General features: G+C 37.9%; 1 protein-coding gene and 1 pseudogene across 3 annotated transcripts in view; one reads left to right on the top strand and one right to left on the bottom strand.

Annotated features, from left to right (window-relative positions):
- Positions 1-20,280, bottom strand: part of PEAK1 (pseudopodium enriched atypical kinase 1) — a 257,702-nt gene that overhangs the window by 19,636 nt on the left and 217,786 nt on the right. For all 3 annotated transcript variants that reach the window (XM_090269950.1, XM_090269951.1, XM_090269952.1), the window contains exon 5: positions 13,838-14,580. In XM_090269950.1, the coding sequence (XP_090126076.1) occupies positions 13,838-14,580 (743 nt within the window). The remainder of the gene's footprint in view (positions 1-13,837; positions 14,581-20,280) is intronic.
- LOC150015613 (large ribosomal subunit protein uL24 pseudogene) lies at positions 17,523-18,010 on the top strand (annotated as a pseudogene).

A 20,280-nucleotide genomic window follows, 5' to 3' on the forward strand; every position in this document is an offset into this window, starting at 1 on the left:
GCCTCTTTAACAAATGGTGCTGGGAAAACTGGACAGGGACGTGCAAAAAAATGAAACTAGACCACCAACTTACACCACACACGAGAATAAACTCAAGATGGATCAAGACTTAAATGTAAGCCGTGACACCATAAAAGTCCTAGAGGAAAACGTAGGCAATAAAATTTCAGATATCTCATGTAACAATATCTTCACGGATACATCTCCTAAGGCAAGAGAAATAAAGGAAAAAATAAACAAATGGGACTACATCAAACTAAAAAGTTTCTGCTCAGCAAAAGAAAACATCAGCAAGATGAAAAGGAAACCAACCATATGGGAAAACATATTTGCCAATGATAACATAGACAGGGGACTGATCTCCAAAATATATAAAGAGTTTATACGACTCAACATCAAGAAAACAAACAACCCAATTAAAAAATGGGCAAAGGACCTGAACAAACACTTCTCCGAAGAGGACATACAGAAGGTCCATAGGCACATGAAAAAATGCTCAACATCATTGGCCATCAGAGAGATGCAAATAAAAACCACAATGAGATACCACTTTACACCTGTCAGAATGGCCATCATCAACAAATTAACAAACAACAAATGCTGGCGAGGATGTGGAGAAACGGGAATCCTATTGCACTGTTGGTGGGAATGCAGACTAGTGCAGCCACTATGGGAAACAGTATGGAATTACCTCAAAAAACTAAAAATGGAACTGCCTTTTGAACCAGCGATTCCATTGCTAGGATTATACCTGAAAAATCCTAAAACCCTAATTCAAAAAAACCTATGCACCCCTATGTTCATAGCAGCCCTGTTTACAATAGCTAAGTGCTGGAAACACCCTAAATGCCCATCTGTAGATGAGTGGATCACAAAACTGTGGTACATTTACACAGTGGAATACTATGCAGCAGAGAGAAAGAAGGAACTCCTGCCATTTGCGACAACATGGATGGAACTAGAGACAATGATGCTTAGTGAAATAAGCCAGGCAAAGAAAGCAAAATACCATATGATATCACCTAATACAGGAAACTGAAGAACAACACAAACAAATGCACTAAATAGGACAAAGAGCAGAATAGCAGTCAATAGGGGGGAGGCGGGAGGGAGAGAAGGGGGATAAGTAAGGGAAGGGTTTAGTCAAAGAATGTGTATAAATGACTCATGGACATGGACAACGGGGAGGGATATGATTGTGGGAGAAGGGGTGGGCTGGGTGGGGGAGAGAAATGGGGGGAAAATGGGACAACTGTAATTGAATAACCAAAAAATAAAAGAAAAATAAACAAAAAAGAGATGACTATATTACCTTTAATTTGTAACTGTTGGAAAAATAAGTCAGGTCCTGGTCAGTTGGCTCAGTTGGTTAAAGCATCATCTGGGTTCGATCCTGGGTGGGCTGTATATGGGAGGCAACTAATCAATGTCTCTGTCTCTCTCTCTCTCTCTCTGCCTCCCTCCCCTGACCCTTCCAGTCTCTCTAAAATCAATGAGCATATCCTCAGGTGAGGATATATATAATAAAAATATATATACATATAAAAAAACAAGTTAGAAATTTATACTTTTTGCTTATGTGAGATTTTCATCATCTCCTAAAAGTAATTTCATCCAAATTTCTTATGTGGTTCCATATAGCAGCATTTGTTACATAATGATCTCATGAGAGCAGTGAAAAATAATGTCACAAGTGTCGCTGGTTCGATTCCCTGTCAGGGCACATTACTAGGTTGCACATCAGGTCCCCAGTTGGCGGTGCGAGTGAGAGGCAACCACATAGTGATGTTTCTCTCCCTCTCTTTCTCCTTTCCCCTCTCTTTAAAAATAAAATAAACAAATAAATAAATTATAAAAAAAGAAAAAGAAAAATAATGTCCCATTGAGACTGAGCCATAATTTTACCAACTGTTCACCCTGCTTCTAGGCAAAAGGATGTCATTTGTCCAATTAGGGATAACACTGAAGCACAGTAGGGTCAGTTTACTGATATAATAGGATAGGTTCCATGCAGAATTCAGGAGGCAACCTGCACGAAGCTTGTGATCCTATACAAAAGTAATAATTCCTCTCTGGCCTCAATTATCTCCTGTGTAGAATAATGAAGGCCCACCCTTCTAAAGTCGACTTGAGTGTCTGTGAGGGTTATATATATGGTCAGTGGCTACCCAGATTCTTTAAAAGGGAGAAAAAGCAAGCAAGATTTTACTTAGACCAGGCAAGTAAATGGCTAGAGGCCGGTCAATATGTAGCCCAGAGACTGATGTTCCTATCATCTATTGGGTGGTGGCTCACCAAGAGGAGAGACATGAATAAGATAGAAATAGGAGCTGAAGGTTAAATATTGCCTGGGCATCGATTTGGCCTTTCCTTCACCAAAACACTTAAAAAGAAGATTGTGCTCATTGCCTGCACAGCCTCCGCAACGATTACTGAGATTGTATTTTCTTAAGGTTTACCAGAGACTAAATTGCTACCTTCTCGTTCTGCTCAAGCCTTCTACAACCTTGGACTCTCTGATCTGTGGGTCCTCAATTTTTGGTACTTCCTTCTAAATTCTCCTAATTTAGGTCCCTTAGATGTGTGGGCCTTTCCCCCATTTGTAGGCTCTAAAACTACAATCTCATACATTCCCACCATCTGAACTAAACCAAGTCTATGAGAGGATTATAACCATATTTCTAGCCTTGACCTCTCTTCTCAGCCCCAAACCTACATTTCTGTCTGGTTACCGTGCTTCTCTGGACTTGGCTGTCCCACAGCATGTTTCACAAAGAGCTCATCTTTCTGATGCACATTTCAGTTAACAGCATCACTGCCCTCTTGGGCTTGTTCTTCCTTGAAATCTTACCATCACTGCCCTCATCCCACATCTAGCCACTCACCAGAGGTGGTCTACCACATGTGTCAGCTCTTTCACCATCTGCCTCCACTTTCCCACTGTCCTATTTCAGGGTCTCACTATTATTTACCCAGACTATTCCAATAGCATAATGACTGGCTTCCCTGCTTCCAGTCCTTCTGGACTTTTCCACCATAGTTTTCTTCCAAAAGCATGTTATACCTCTTGTTTAAAAATCCTTAGTGGCTTCCCATGAAAAATAAAGTCTAACCTCTTAAGCTCATCATTCAAAGCTTCTAAATTTGGTCCCAAACCTCTGCAGAGCCTTATTTTCCAATATTCTCTACATGGACTATATTCACCATATTGTGAAGTAGACACAAGAGCTGTGGCTGGTGTGGCTTAGTGGATTGAGCGCCAGTCTGCAGACTGAAAGGTTGCTGGTTTGATTCCCGATCAGGGCACATGCCTGGATTGTGGGCCAGGTCCCCAGCTGGGGACATGAGAGGGACAACTGATTGATGTTTCTTGTGCACACAGATGTTTCTCTCTCTTTCTCCCTCATTTCCCCTCTCTCTAAAAATAAAATAAAATAAAATAAAATAAAATAAAAAAATAAGTAAAATAAAATGTTTAATTTAAAAAAAGTGGACACAAGAGCTTTTTTATTGGCCCTGAGGTGTTAGCAATGCCTTCTTTCATTCATTCATTTTCATTCATCTTTACATCTTTGCATACCACCCTGAACCTTCATTATACTCTATCTTGTTTAAGAGTTACTTTTGCCTTCTTGTTTCCCACTGTAATGTAAGCTCATTGAAGGAAAGGCCTTTGTCCTATGCATTTCTGTACACCAGAGAAGGCACAGAGACCAGAGCCTGGAACCCCAAGGATGCCAGATGGCCACAAGGAACGCTGGATCAAAAAGAACGTCACTACTTTCTACTTCCCATTAAAAAATGCAGAGGTAGCTGATTTTGTCTCCTTCATACTGTGTGCTTAAACTATTGACCTGTAGGGACAGTTGATACAGGTTTGACTTTCCTAGTACAGGGGTAACGAGCAACACCACCATCTTGGCCCCCACAGGGCAAGCCTGGACAATTGCCAAGCAACCTTACAGAAAAAGAAGCCCCCACCCCACCACCCCTGCCACGGAAAATTCTACTCCCTGAACCCTTCAGAAGCCTACCTTTTTTCAAAAGCCCAGTTTCTTGCACAAGCCCGCTTGGTTCCCAGCTTATAAAAGCAGCCAAGCAGAGCCATCCCCATAGCCAGCTGAGAGGACCTTTTCCTTTCTGATTCCTCCCTGTGCTGGAACATAAGCTTAATAAAAATTTTATGGGGTTTCCTCTAGATTTATATCTTTAAGGAACCCAAGAACCCCAATGCCAGTAACATTTCATGGTGACTCTGGTGGGATCCTTTATGTCCCTATAGCAGGAGGACACAGCAAGAAGTCACAAGTTGGGCTCATCAAGCAGCCAAATCTTCACCTTTGGTTCAGCATCAGTGTGATTTGGCAGTCTCTGACCCCCCAGCCCTCTCCTCCTTCCCAGATATTATTTTCTAGCCAGTTGTCTTTTTATCTTATGAGATTGTTTTTGTCTTGTTTTTGTGTCCCTGAAAGTTGGTTTGAATCTCACTGCAGTTCTGGAGGTTGGGTTCAAGACCCACTGCAGTTATAATGGTGGGCAGACTGCTTCCCTGTCACACTCTGAGTGCCTCAGTTTCGAATTCAGAGGTTGAGTTTTAGTCCTACCACAAAAGTTATGTTCTTTTGTGTTCTGTTTTGCTGGCTACACACCCACACAGATACAATAAACATTTGCTAAAAGGTCAAGAAATATTTATTGAATGCCCACCATGTATATATTAGTATATAATGCTATCTAATGCTAAAAATAGTAAGTCAATGGTATAATAAGGGTATAAGGATTAATAAGCCATGGTCCCTGCCATGGGGAAACTCAAGTCTAATAATGGGCAGGGGAGGCATGTTACTTTAATTGCATAATGGGAATACTGTATGACTGTACAGCCGTAGCATAATAGTGCAGTGATAGAGAAATCCACTAGGTGTACAGTGGGTACTCAGAAGATCAGAACAGAAATTCACAGAGTTGGGTTCTTCAAGAAAACACAAGAGCTTTCTAGGTACATGAGAAGAGAGGGGAGAAATAAATAACTACCACTTACTGAATACTTACTTGGTACCAAATGATGCTCTGAGCACTATATACATCACTTGCACATACTGACTCCTGTGATATTTCATAATGCCTTTCAGAAAAATGAAGTATTTTCTCAATTTACATATAAAGACACTGCACTTAGAAAAGGCAAGTAACTGGCCCAATGTAACAAAGTTAGTAAGTTGCTAAAGCAAAAATTTAAACCCAGATCTGTCTGAATTAAAAATCCAGTTAAAAACAATTATTTATTTATTTGTTTACTTATTTATTTATTTTTAGAGAGAGGGGAAAGAAGAAAGAAAGGGAGAGAAACATCACTGTGTGGTTGCCTCTCACTTGCGCCCCCAACTGGGGACCTGACGTGTAACCTCGTCATGTGCCCCGACTGGGAATCGAACCAGTGACACTTGGCTTGCAGGCTGATGCTCAGTCCACTGAGCCACAGCAGCCAGGAAAAATCCAATTCTTAACCACTATAGTAACAGCCCTCCATTTTTGTCTGTAGGAAGAACCTGGGGATGCTTGTTAATAATAATACAGTTTTCTAGGCCTTTCAAAGATGAGATGTAGCTGATAAAACTATATTTTTAATGAGGACTCTTCAGGTGACTCTGAAATAGGTCACCTAGAGATGACAATGCTCTTGCCAGAAGAGCAGTCCAGATAGAGGTCAAGACATGGGTGGCATGATGCAGAAGCTATTTATAATTTGTGTTAGAGTATGGGACTATAGAGATGAATAACTAAGGATACCTGCCTTCAAAAAGCTCATTGTTAAATGATTCAAAATCTCAATTCCTTCGCTTTTTATTAAAAAGATATTATGGCATAATTTTTTAAAACAAAACAAAAATTGCCTATAATTATCACCATTCTAACAAATAAATTATTTGCATATTACTATTTTACAGGTCAGTTTTTTAAAAGTATGCTCATATTATGTGGTATTTTGCTATTTTCATGTAACATTTCACAAATTTCTTTTCATGATTCATATAGTCTTTATAAGTACCATTTTAAATGGCTATAAAAATTCCATTGGGCTAATGAATCATCATTTATTAAATTGTTTCCTTAATATTAGTCACTTAGTTTATATCCAATATTTGGCAATGCTAAAATTCTTGAGGATGTTAGCATTTAGTAGCTTTCTCTAATAATTTTAAGGAAAGATGTTTACATCTTTGAAGTAATGAGAAAAAAATTTCTAAGTGCAGAACCAACTAAATATGCTCAGGCTAGTGCCTAGGATTAAAGAATAATAATAGTGAATGATCTAAAGAATGCTGAGCAGTAATTTTCCATTACTGTTAAAAATAATAATGCATTATTTTATTATATTTTATAGTTTACAAAAGCAGTTTCACTGCATAAACACATCCAGTATAATAATCTTATAGGGTAGGTAGGGCAGTTAACACAATTCACATGAAAACCAAGAGTGGTTATATGATTTGCTTGGAAACACACAGCAATAGATTCAGAATTTGGACCCATGTCAGCTGACTCCAAATTTGCTTTTATTGATCTGTGTTGTACTGTCTTTTAGTTTAATACCAATAAAAATAATAAAGCTATTCACACTGAACTAAAAATAAAGTTATGGACAGAACTGTGTCTTCCCAAAAAGCACATGTTGAAGCCCTAACCCCTAATGTGATATGCTCTCTTCCCTGCCCTGACCCTCAATCCCCTACATGAAAACACAGCTGTTTGTGAGCCAGGCTGTATAAAGTTAGGAAGAGATTCCTCTTTAGCATGCAGAAATGGGAGAAAATAAATTTTTGTTGTTTAAGCATTCTAGTCTATGGTATTTTGTCATGGCAGTCTGAGCAGACTAAGATTTTGGTACTAAGAAATGGGGTGCCACTGTGTCAAATATCCAAAAATGTTGAAATAGCTTTTGAATTGGGTAGAAGCTAGACTTTTGAGATGCACCATAGACTGTTGGTAGAAATATAAACATTAAAGAGGATTCTGGAAAGGTGTCAGAAATGAGAAACATGTTATTAGAATCTGGAGAAAAGATGATCTTATAAAATGACAAAGAACTTGGCTAAACTGTGTTCTAGTATTTTGTGGAAGGTAGAACTTTGTGGGGGATGAAACTGGATATTTAGCTGGAATATTTCTAAGCAAAGTTTTGAAGGAGTGGCTTGTTTCCTCCTAGGTGCTTATAGTAAAATGCAGGAGAGAGAATGAAAGCCTTAAGGAATTGTTAGGGAACCAGAACTTGAAGTTTTGGAAAATTCTCAGCCCATACATATTGCAGAAAACAAGAAAGCTATTCTGAAGAGAACATTAAGGGTATGGCTGAACAACCATTTGATAAAGTTCAGGGGTATGACTCATGGACTCAATTGGCCATTTTAGCAGAGTCACAAATAGAGATGGAATTATACCAACAAAAGCACTGTCACTTTGAACTAAAAGAACAGGAAAAGTAGAATGCAATGAAGGAAAGTTGCAGGACTCCTTGGATCCTACAGGACTGTACCCTGGAGTCATTCAGCTGTTAAAGTGCACTGTTCTTCAAGGAAAGGGAAGAAAGACCCTGAGGTGTTTCAGAGAGCATCAGGGTTGCTACCCCCACCAGAGGTTCAGGTGGGAAACCTTGTTTCCTCCTTTGTTTCAAAGGGTAGGACAGCCTCTCCAGTCATGGAAGAACAGGATGATCCTGCCCAGTGCCTGAAGAGGCAAGGGGGGTAGGGCACTCTGGCACATAGCCATGTGGACAGGGCTCTTATATGAGTAAAGAGCCAAAGGAACAGGTGCCCATCAGAGCTATGGGGGTGATACTGCCATCTCCATGGGTCTGGAGGGCAGTTTTGAATCAAGAGAATTATTCTTAACTTTAAGATCTGATGGAATCTGCCTTGTTAAATTTTGGAACCATCACCCCTTTCTTCCTTGTGATTTCTCCCTGTTAGAGATGGATTGTCTATCCTATGCCCGTCTACCATTGTATTTTGGAAGCACATACCTTGTCTAGTTTCAGAGGTTCACAGCTAGAGAGAAATATGCCTCAGGGTGAATACAACTACTAAAAACAATCTACAGGTTCAATGCTACACTTATGAAAATACCAAGGGCAATTTTCACAGAATTAGAACAAACAGTCCTAAAATTTAAATGAAACACAAAAGACCCAGAACAAACAAAACAATTTTGAGAAGATATTTGGCAATGATATATCTGATAAAGGGTTAATATCTAAAATATATAAAGAGCTCATACAGGTCAACATCAAAATAAATAAATGAACAATCTTGTTTAAAAATGGGCCAAGAACCTGAATAAACATTTCTCCAAAGAGGCCAACAGACACATGAAAAGATGCTCAATATCACTAATTATCAGGGAAATGCAAACCAAAACCACAATCACATTGATCACTCTTCTTCAACATAGTACTTAAAGTCCTAGTCACAGCAATCAGTGAAGAAGAAATAAAAGGCATTCCAATTGGAAAATAAGAAGCAAAACTGTTAGTTGCAGATGACATGACTGTATATAGAAAAACCTAAAAATTCTACCCCAGAACTACTAGAACCAGTAAATAAATTCAGTAAAGTAGCAGGCTATAAAATAAACATTCAGAAATGGTTACATTTTATAGACCAATAATGAACTATCAGAAAGGGAAATTAAGAAAACAATCCCATTTACAAGTACATGAAAAAATGTCTAGGAATAAATTTAACAAAGGAGGTATTAGAAGACCTGTACTCAGAAAAACATAACACTCAAGAAAAAAACTGAAAAAGATACAAATAAATGAAAGCATATATTGTGCTCATGGATCGGAAGAATTAACATCATTAAAAGGTCCACATTATCCAAAGCAATCTATAGGTTCAACACAATTTCTATTAATATACCATTGGAGTTTTTCACAGAACTAGAATAAACCAAAAATGTATATGCAGCTATGAAGACCCTGAATAGCCACAGCAACCTTGAGAAAGAAGAAAGAACAAAGTTGGGGTAACACACTACCTGATATCAAACTATACTTCAAGATTATAGTATTCATAACAACATGGCATTGGCATAAAAACAAATAGATCAATGAAACAGAGAGCTCAGAAATAATCCTATGTTTATGTGGTCAATTAATCTACGACAAAGGAGGCAAGAGTATACAGTGGGGTAAAGACATTTTAGTCAATAAATGGGGTCAGGAAAACTGGACAGATACATGAAAAAATATGAAACTAGACCACCATACACAAGAATAAACTCAAAATGAATTAGACTTTAAGACCAGAAACCATAAAACTCCTAGAAGAAAAGTTAGGCAGTAAACATTTTGACATTGGTCCTAGTAGTAATTTTTCTAATATATCTTCTGGGCAAAGAAAACAAAAGAAAAAAATAAAAGGGACTACACATCAAACTAAAATGAAAAGACAACCTATTGAATGGGAGAACATATTGGCCAATAATACATCTGAAAAGGGGTTAATATCCAAAATTTATTCAAAAATTCATAAAACTCAACACCAAAAAAGAGCAAACAATTGAATTAAAAGAAGAGGTCAAGGACCTCTTCTCTAAAGAGGCCAATACTGTATATGAGGTCTGCCTGGAAAAAGACCAGCCATTGTTAATGTAACTAGAGCAGTTTGCGTGACAGTGATGTAACCTGGCAGCCAAGGAGAGTGGACTGGAATGTGCATGTGTAAACAATGATGACTTCACTGTACTAGTCAGTGGGGGCAGTAGACTCCATTGAGTGAGCATGTGTACTGTGTGGCCATTGCATTCATAATGACTGAGCAAGCAGAGCAACACATCTGCACCAGATTTTGTTTTAAAATTGAACAAATTCTCCGCAGAAACTATTCAGATGGTTCAGAAGGCCATAGCTATGGGCAACTGGTGATTGGCAGCTTTGTCATGACAACCCACCTGCTCATGTATCACATGTCATGCAGTTTTTTTGAGAAACATCTAATCACCCAGGTGACTCAGCCCCCAATACAGCTCAGATTTGCACCCTATGGCTTCTGGCTTTCCCCAAAACTAAAATTACCTTTGAAAGGGAAGAGATTTCAGATGGTAAATGAGATTCAGGAAAATATGATGGGGTAGCTGATGGCGACTAGGAGAACTGTGTGAGGTCTCAAGGTGCTGACTTTGAAGGGGACTGAGGCGTCATTGTCCTATGCACAATGTTTCCTGTATCTTTTATCTTCTTCAACAAATGTCTATTTTTCATAGTACATGGCTGGAAACTTTCTTGACAGACCTCATATATACAAAAAGATGCTCAACTGTCACTAATCATCAGAGAAGTGCAGATTAAAGCCATAATGAGATATCAACTCACACCTGTCAGAAAGGTTTTCCTCAATAAATTAACAAAAAACAATGTTGGCAGGGATGTGGAGAGAAGAAAACCCTCATGCACTGTTGGTGGAATTGTAAATTGGTGCAGCCACTATGGAAAACAGTATAGAATTTCCTCAAAAAATTAAAAATAGAACTACCCTACACAACCTAGCAATTCCACTTCTGAGTATATATCCGAAGAAATCCAAAACACCAATTCAAAAAGATAAATGCATCCCTGTGTTCACTGCAACATTATTTAGGATAGGATATGGAAGCAACCCAAGTGTCCATCAATAGATGAATGGATAAAGAAGTGGGACATATGTATAATGCATTATTACCCAGCCATAAAAAGAATAATATCCATGGACCTAGAGGGTATTATGCTAAGTTAAAAATGCCAGATAAGAGAAAGACAACTACCATATGATTTTGCTTATGTGTGCACTCCAAAAACAAAACATAACAACAACAAAAAAACAAAACAGAAACAAACTCATAAGAAAACAAACTGATAGTTGACAGATGGGAGGACAGTTGGGATCGGCAAAATGGTGAAACGCATTCAGAACTACAAATTGCCAACTATAAAAATAGTCACAGGGGTGTAAAATACAATACAGGAAATACAGTCAAAACTGTTACTACACTTACTGGTGTGATCATGTCACTGAGGTATGGCACCACATTAGTTAATCTTTAAACTTATACTGACTTTCTTGTATTCTTATCAACATATCCCCTAACAAGAGCAGGCTGAACTCAAGAAAAGGCAGAAATTCCCAGGCTAGCTAAGCCTATAAAATCAGATAACACACCCAAGGCCTCCAATGAGAAACCCATTTGTGCTGCAAAGATCCAAGATGGAGCCTGAAACTCCTTCAAGAGAACTTTGGACACACTTCATTAGCATACTAAAAACCATGCCCATGGGTGGAGATTCAACATTAAAATGAGACATGTGATAAGATGTTTTGTTAGGCAAGTTCCAAGCACGTTTAGGAACTGCACATGCTGCCTTGCAAATCTAAAGACTTTCCACCCTTCCTTAGGAATCTGCACCCCTAAACCCACCTATCTCCCCTGCACCCCAACCTATAAGATTTGTCTAAGTCCCCTAATTCAGGGAGAAGAGATCTTAGCTCATCCCTCTCCATTCCTTGGCCAAAGAATAAAGTTTCTGACTTGCTTTATCAAATACTGTCTCGTCCTATTTGTTTGAACACCAGGCAGAAGGACCACAATTCGCAGTCTGTGACCCACAGGAGTCAGGGAAAATCACTTCATAAGGTATATAGAAGTCTAATCACTATGTTTTACACCTGAATCTAATACAGTATTGTATTCAACTATAACTGAAAAAATAAATTAAAAAAAGAAAAAGTTACCCGTTAGTCTATTCTAGATTCCATTAGTATGGGAAGGATTATCTTAAGAAGATGAGCAGTAAAAAGTTTTTTTGTTTGAGCCATCTCCTAGTTTCGTTTGCCTATCTCAGCAAAAGGAGGGCTCACAGTGGTCTGAGTAGTTTCTTTCTCTAAGGTTGTACTATCAGTTGGGTACTTCTAGAAAAGCCCAAATGGTCATCAAAGAGATATTTATATTCACCATTTATTGTAAAACATCCTTTCCCAAATACGCCAACTCCCCACGTATAATCACTTGACACCTGTTCTTTGGAGATTATTTTTGCATCATTATAAGCAAAGAAATCAATACCAGATAATTGATTTGGGAAAGAGACAAGATCGCACAGCAATAATACATAAAGTCAGTCAAGCCCTACTTCTCAATTGTTTTGAAATATCAGATGCCCCTTTATGAAATAAGCACTCATCCTGCACTGATAATCTTGTATTGTAGCAATAAACGCCCAACATAGATGAGGCCCCATAACCCTAACTGATATAACAGCTCTTGAGTGCTACACAGACTCTCAAAATGCCTTTTTCAGATTCAACAGTAATATATTACTCAAATCCAGATTCTCTCTCGGTAGTGTAATTTAAAAAATAGGGGCTGGGGCACAGGTTACTCTGCCAGTGCCACAAGACAGTTCCATGGTGTAGATGCTGTGACTGCAGACGACAGCTAGCTAAAGGTCTGGTCCAGGTGTATATTCTATTCTGACAGGTAAAGCTAGTAGCTTACCTTATCCATTAACTTATTAAGACACCATCTGGTCTTTCTAAGTCAAATTAACACAAAGAAGTAATTTAGTATGTTAAGTGCTTTTGAACTAGTATATAGAATCAGTAAAAACGGACAACAGGAATGAAGAGCCTTACCTTGAGTTTACATAGAGCTTTGTGGTTTTAAACACTCTCAATATGCATTACGTCATTTGACCCTAACCTCAGTTCCACAAAGTAGATTATCACTATAAACATCTGAAAGAGGAGAAAATTGAGGCTCACATACTACTACTCTCTTAAAGTAACATTGGAAGAAATTAAGAGACAGTGAAAGAAATGAGTACTTATCAGAGACATTTTGTTCTCTTTAGCCAAACAGTATCATAGGTACTATTACTATTCCTTTTTAAAGCTGAGGAAATTGAGACTCAGAGTAGCAACTTGTAACAAAGCCACTAAGTGGCACAGCCAGGGTCTGAATCCAGATCTTTTGGACTGCAAAGACCATGCTTTATTTACTACATTGATGAAGTCTATGGCTTACTGTTACAGTGAATGTAACTGGACAAGAATTCTTGAGTTTTAGCCCTCTTAAAGAAGCGGGTTGTTTGGAATGGGCAATATATATTTAAGAAATTAATATGTGACATAATGAACAAAGTATAGGCTGTGGAATCAGAGAGATTGGTGCTGGCTCTACTATTTCTAGCTGTGTGCCCTAAGCCAAGTTAGCTCACCTCTCTGAACTTTATTTTCTTCATCTGCCAAATGGATTAAAAAGATCTTAACTTCATAAAGTTGATGTGAAAATTAAGATGTATAACAACATAGTTCTTGGCATATTAACAAATATTGGTTAACTTCCTTTATAAAAATGTTTCTCGAGGAAGCAGAGGAGTTATAGAGCAGAGAAAGACAAAGGTCTCTCTTATTTACTAGAGAACAAAGAAACATGGAGTGGAATGCACATAGCAACAGAGCTCATTTGTACAGCAGTGTTTGCAAACAATCATGGCTCAAGGATTGCCCACTTTAAGAAGACTTCTTTGACCTTTAGAGTCTGGGTTAAGGTCGTTTTAAGCTCCCAGAGAATGGTGTTTACCTTTATCTTAGCACTCAGTAACATGTGTTATAAGTCTATCTCTTTACATGTCTGTTTTCGCTTCTGGATAATAAGCAAGCCCCCTTGCTTATTACAATATCTGGTATGAGGTAGATGCTCCACAACTTTTTGCTGAATGGAGCCATTAAGGAAATAAAAACAAAACAATCCCAATAACAGTGTGCTCAATAAGATTAAAATCAGATTTATAATATTTTCTTACCTTGACTGCATAGTTATTAAGTGGATCTTTCGCATATGAAGCTGTGTAGTAAACAGCATCACCTGCTTCACAACATGGCTTGTCACTGGTTAGCCTGAAGTCTGACCAGCTGTCCACCCCAAAACGGAGCTTGTCTTTCTGCCCAGCCATGAAGAGGTCTTCGCATTTAACAGCCAGTTTCTTTAAGGCATCTGTATGAAGGCTTCGGATTTTTCCCACCACTTCTTCCCAGTTCTCAAGTCCTCGATAAAGTGCATGTCTCTGTGGCTTCTGGATACCTTGGCCTTGTCTCCAAGAGGGACCACGTCGACTGGACAAGGACTCCACACTGTTGGAAAATCTATCCTTAATACTGAGAGTCGTTAAGCTGGAGATGCTGTTTGCTGCTGAGTGGATAGGTTGCTCCTTGTACACAGGTCTCTCCAAGGAGTCATAAGACTCAGTGTCCAGTCCCTTGAGTTCATAACTGATGGAAGAGCCAGCACTGCCAGCATCCCAGTTGGGATCAATATCATAGGTGGGATTAGCCATGACACAAAGACTAGCTTCCATGGATTTTTGGAGGTCTTTGGAGAGTGGCTCTGTATTGGCTCTTATCATTTTCTTTGGCAGTGGGGGTGGCTTAATTTGGGAATCATTATGTGTTTCTTGGTCTGTTTTCCCACCAAAGGTAATGGCATCATCCAAAGCCCCCTTAGGTTGCCGTGGATGCTTGGGAGGTATCATAGCTGCTCTAGATTGCCCTGAATTGTTAAAAGAAAGAAAAAGAAAAAAAAGAATAAGTAAAGTTTTCATTATTGCTATGTAATGGAAACTTAAGCAAAAAGGAGTAAGGTGGCATAAGAATGTATTGGGTTGGCCAAAAAGACTGTTTAGGTTTTTCCATAAAATAACAGATATATTTTTCACTTTCACAAATAACTTTATTGATTTAGATATTTTGAGTATGCTGGCTATCTCCTGCTATTGGCTTCTAGTGGGCAGAGGCCAGGGGTGCTGCTAAACATCTTCCAATGTATCAGACAGCCCCACAGCCAAGAATTATTTGACTAAAATGTCAATAGTACCAAGAAACTTCACAAACCACTTTTGACACATTTGATCAGTCACAGCACCTTCTCCATATACTGAACAAATCTTTTTTGTATGTTTCAGTTGTGTTTTTACCTTTCTTGAAAAAATAAAGGATAATACGCTGGAAATGTTGTGTATTTTCTTCCATCTTCAATATTAAAATGGTTACACAAAAACTCATCAATTTTTATAAGTTTTAAAAAAATGCATGCTGATAATGACAGCTATCACAGTGCAATCTAACAAAAGTATTTCAAACAAAGTTAAAGACAACTAAACACTACTAGAGCCATTGTATAGAAAAAAAGACAAACTTTTTGGCCAACCCAATGAGTCAATGCCTTAATTCAAAATGATAAAAGAAAACAACCAATGAACAAATAGTTAAATATTAAAGGTAGAGCTCAATACTTGGTGGGAACAATAAATATGAACAATGTCTCAGTATTTCTGTGCCAGAGGAACAGGTGATAGGCTTTGTTTTCAAAAGGAATCCAGACTCTCCTCTCCCTACCCCAAGAGTACTGTATTTACCACACTAGAATACTAAGGAGTTACAGATACTAATATAATTGTCTTGTGACAGAGTAGAGACAACAGCATACATGAGTAAAAAAATACTTGGAAGTATTATTAAAAACAATTGAAACTAGCAATGAGACCACTAGACAGGTGCTCAGAAGATACTATTCTGTTCTTTCAACTTTGCTCCAAAGTTACTTTATATTCTATACAGCACTTGTCATTTTCGTTCCAACACACGTGAATACAATTTCATAAACCATGTTCTTTAATTTCACTATAGAGATGGATTCTGGCACTGCTTAAACTGGTCTATGTATAAGATTCCTGTGATTGTAGTACATATGAACAGTCAACAGCTATCCCAAACATCATTCACAAACTCTTATGTAATTCTGTTTTATTCTGGAAGGGCACATATCCTGTGACTTGAGAGATAGTACTTTTGAACAGACAAACCCTTAGTTATAGAACCAATCACCTATGCTTCCTTTCCAGTATTTATGCTTAGAAGACAAAATGTACATGTGTGTGATCAATGAAACCTTTGGGGCTTATGGTATAATGGAGAGGAAGCATTATTTTTTTTGAAGACAAAGAAATATACCATGAAACACTTATAAAAGTTATTAAAACTAGTAATGTTACAGAGGCCTCCACTTAATATCTCATCATAGTATTCTGTTATGGGTTGAATTATGTCCCCGCTCCCAAAATACGTTGAAGTCCTAACCTCTGGTACCTGTGAATGCCACCTTATTTGGAAATAGTCCTTTTCAAAGTAACTGAGTTAAAATGAGGTCATTAGGGTGGGCCCTAATCCAATATGACTCATGTCCTTATACGAGCAAAATGATACACGAAGGAAGACAGACACACAGGGAGAACACCACGTGATGACAGAAGCAGGGATTGGAGTAATGCAGCTGCAAGCCAAGAATGCCAAAGATTGATGGCTACCACCAGATGCTAAGGAAGAGGTAAGAAAGAGGTAAGGAAGGATTCTACTCAGAGTCCCAGAGGGAGCACGGTCTTGCTAAAACTGTGATTTCAGACTTCTGGCCTCCAAAACTGTGGGAGCATGAATTCTGCTTGTTTTAAGCACCCCACTGTGTGGTACTTTTTAGAGCAGTCCTAGGAAACTAAGACCTGCTCCTACTGATAGTCAGACAAAACAGAAGGAACTAATGGTCCTGAGGATAATAATGAATAAAGTTGGTGGTTGTTTTATTAAAAATATGTCCTTGTAGCACCAATATAAATTATAATTGTAATAATATATTTCACTTCCCATGTATAAAACTTTGCTTAAAAATACCTAAGAGTTTATTCTTGTATTATTATTGTATTATTTTCCATACAAACAACTGTAAACTTACTTTTGCCCTGCCCTATATATAGCAAACCTTAGAATCCCATTTCTCCACCAATGGCATGTACCAATTTTTAAAACAAGTATTAGGGCTACATTACATATAAATATAAACAAAAATATATATACATAGCATGAGAATAAGAGAAAGAATAATGGAATGCTAAGCTCTAAAAGGGCCTGGGTGTTTTTTTATTCATCACTGTATTTTTATATCAAGAGCAGGGCCTGAATGTAATAGAAGTTCAATAAATATTTCTTGAATGACTAAAGGAATAAATATTTAGGGCTAAGAGAGAAAAAGTAGTAAATTTGTATAGGTATCTATAACAAAAAAAGATATAAATCACTAATTTAACCCCCCCCCCCAAAAGTCCGGGCCATATAGCTTCACTGATGAATTCTACCAAACTTTAAACCAATCCTTCACAAACTCTTCCAAAAAATAGAAGGGGAGGGAATACCTTCTAACTTGAAATCTATGCGGTCAATATCACCTACATACCAAAAACCAGACAAAGACATTACAAGAGAAGTAGACACAAAAAGTCCTCATGAGATACTAGCAAACTGAATCCAGAAACATATAAAAAGGACTACACACCAGCAATTTTCAACCTTTTTCATTTCATACCATACATAAACTAAAATTCTGTGGCACACCAAAATATATATTTTTTGCCAATCTGACAAAAATGGTATAATTTTGGTGGCCATCGCTGAGGCGCCAGCAGTCAAAATGAAGTTCAATCCCTTTGTGACTTCCGACCGGAGCAAGAACCGTAAAAGGCATTTCAATGCACCTTCCCACATTCGCAGGAAGATTATGTCTTCTCCTCTTTCCAAAGAGCTGAGACAGAAGTACAATGTTCGATCCATGCCCATCCGAAAGGATGATGAAGTTCAGGTTGTACGAGGACATTACAAAGGGCAGCAGATTGGCAAAGTAGTCCAGGTTTACAGAAAGAAATATGTCCTCTACATTGAACGAGTACAACGGGAAAAAGCTAATGGTACAACTGTTCACATGGACATTCACCCCAGCAAAGTGGTTATTACCAGACTAAAACTGGACAAAGACCACAAAAAGATCCTTGAACGTAAAGCCAAATCTCGCCAAGTAGGAAAGGAAAAGGGCAAATACAAGGAAGAAACAATTGAGAAGATGCAAGAATAATGTAATCTTCTATACAACTTTCATTAAAAACTTGAAATGAAAAAAAAAATGGTATAATTTTGATTGATATAAAAAATAATAATTACCTACCCCCTTTACGCCATAGTTTTAAAAGATCAGGTGCCTATACTTGTATTATATAAAGATTTTTGGCACCAAGAAGTAATCAATCAGACACAACCTTATTATGCAATGTAGCCAATAAGATGGAACTCTGTTATGTGACCTATATATTTATGGTTGAAGACAGGGTATTCACACTGGACCTCTACTGTTGCATTGCCTGTTGTTTTTTTAACTTGACAATCTGAGGGAAAAGAATTCAATGCCCCCGACTAAAGAGTCAGGTAATGCATGTTTTAAAATTCTTGTAGCACACTTGTTGAAAATCGCTGCTATACAGAAATGCAAGATTGGTTTAACATCTGAAAATCAACATAATATACGATGTAAACAGAATAAAGAGAAAAAATATCCCTCACATGATTGCTTCAATAGAGGCAGAAAAAATATTTGATAAAATACAATGTCTTTTCATGATAAAAATACTGAACAAACTGGGAAAATAAAGGAACAGTGTCAATCTGATAAGAGCACCTACAAAAAACCAAGAGCTAATATCATACTTCATAATAAAAGGCTGGATGTTTCCCATCTAAAATCAGGAACAAGACAAAGATTTCCATTCTTGTCTCATCTGTTCTACCTTGTACTAGAGGATCTAGTCAGGGAAATTAGGAAAGAGAAAAAGTAAAAACAGTGGAAAAAAAGAACTATCTCTATTTAGAGGTGACATAATCTAAGAAATCCACAAAAAAATATTAGGACTAACATACCAGTTTACCAAGGTTACAAGATACAAAGTCAATATAAAAGTCAATTGTATTTCTATACACTAGCAAAGAGCAATGTAAAAATTAAGAAAACAGTTCCACTCACAGCATCATCAGAAAGAAAAAGTATTTAGAAATAAATTTAACAAAAGAAGTGTAAGACTTATATACCCAAAACAATCAAATATTGCAAAAGGAAATTAAAGATCCAAAAAAATGGAAAGATATTTTATGTATGGATTAGAGACTTAGTATGTTAAAATGAAAATACTAACAAACTGATCTAAAAATTTTTGTAATTCCTATAAAATCTCAACTGGCTTTCTTGCAGAAATGACAGGATCATCCTAGAATTCATATTGAAAATACAAGGGATCTAGAGTGTCCCCCTCCCCCAAAATATTGAAAAAACAAAAACAAAAACAAAAACAAAGTTGAAGAACTCACATTTCCTGATTTCAAAACTTACCTGAAAACTACAATAATCAAGATTGAGGAGTACTGGCATAAAAATAGAAACAGAAGTGGACAGAACAGAATTTAGAGTACAGAAATAAACCCTTATATTTATGGTCAATCAACTTAGACCAGGACACCAAGATAATTCAACGGGGAACAATCTTTTAATCAAATGGTGCTGGGACAACTGGATATCTACATGCAAAAGAATTAACTCAAAATGAATCAAAGATTTAAATATAAAGAGCAAAAATTATACAACTCTTAGAAGAAAACATAAATCTTTTTGACCTTTGGTTAGGCAATGGTTTCTTAGATATGAAACCTAAAGCACAAGCAACAAAAGAAGTTAAATTAGAATTCATAAAGTTAAAAACTTCAGAGTTTCAAAGGACTAGTTCAAGAAAGTGAGGGGACTTGGGCTAAGATGGAGGCATAGGTAGACAAGCTTTGCCTCTTTCCATAACCAAAAGAAGAATTACATCTACCTCAAAGCTAAAAACAACCAGAACTACCAGAAAATCAAACTGCACGAAGCCAACAAAAAAAGATACAAAGAAGTAATACTCATTCAGACAGGTAGGAGGGGCAGAGCCGGGGTGGACAGAACGCCTTGTGGCAGTGGTGTGACAGTGGCAAGGCAGTGGTGGTGGCTGGCCAGTGGAAAGAGCAGTCACACATAAAAGTCAGGAGGGACACCTGGAGAGTTATCCCAGCCCCAGACCAGACTACCCCACACCAGACTGCGCAGCTCATGGTTCTAGCACTGGGGAGAATAAAGCCTCATTGCTTCTCACTGTGAAAACAAATAGGGGTTGGGGTGGTGGAAGAAACTGCTGGTCTCTTAGCAGCGTCCATGGTCCTAGAACATCCACACACCCACCCATGGTCCTAGAACATCCACACAGCCACCCACTCTGGGAACCACAACCAGGGCAACAGCTAGAGGGGTGCCAGGCCCATACGGGAAGCAGTTGAAGTGCCCAGGAAGGGGGCAAGTGCTGAG

Source organism: Furipterus horrens, unplaced genomic scaffold, assembly GCF_987537825.1.
Source record: "Furipterus horrens unplaced genomic scaffold, mFurHor1.1.pri manual_scaffold_3, whole genome shotgun sequence".
NCBI classification, from domain to species: Eukaryota; Metazoa; Chordata; class Mammalia; order Chiroptera; family Furipteridae; genus Furipterus; species Furipterus horrens.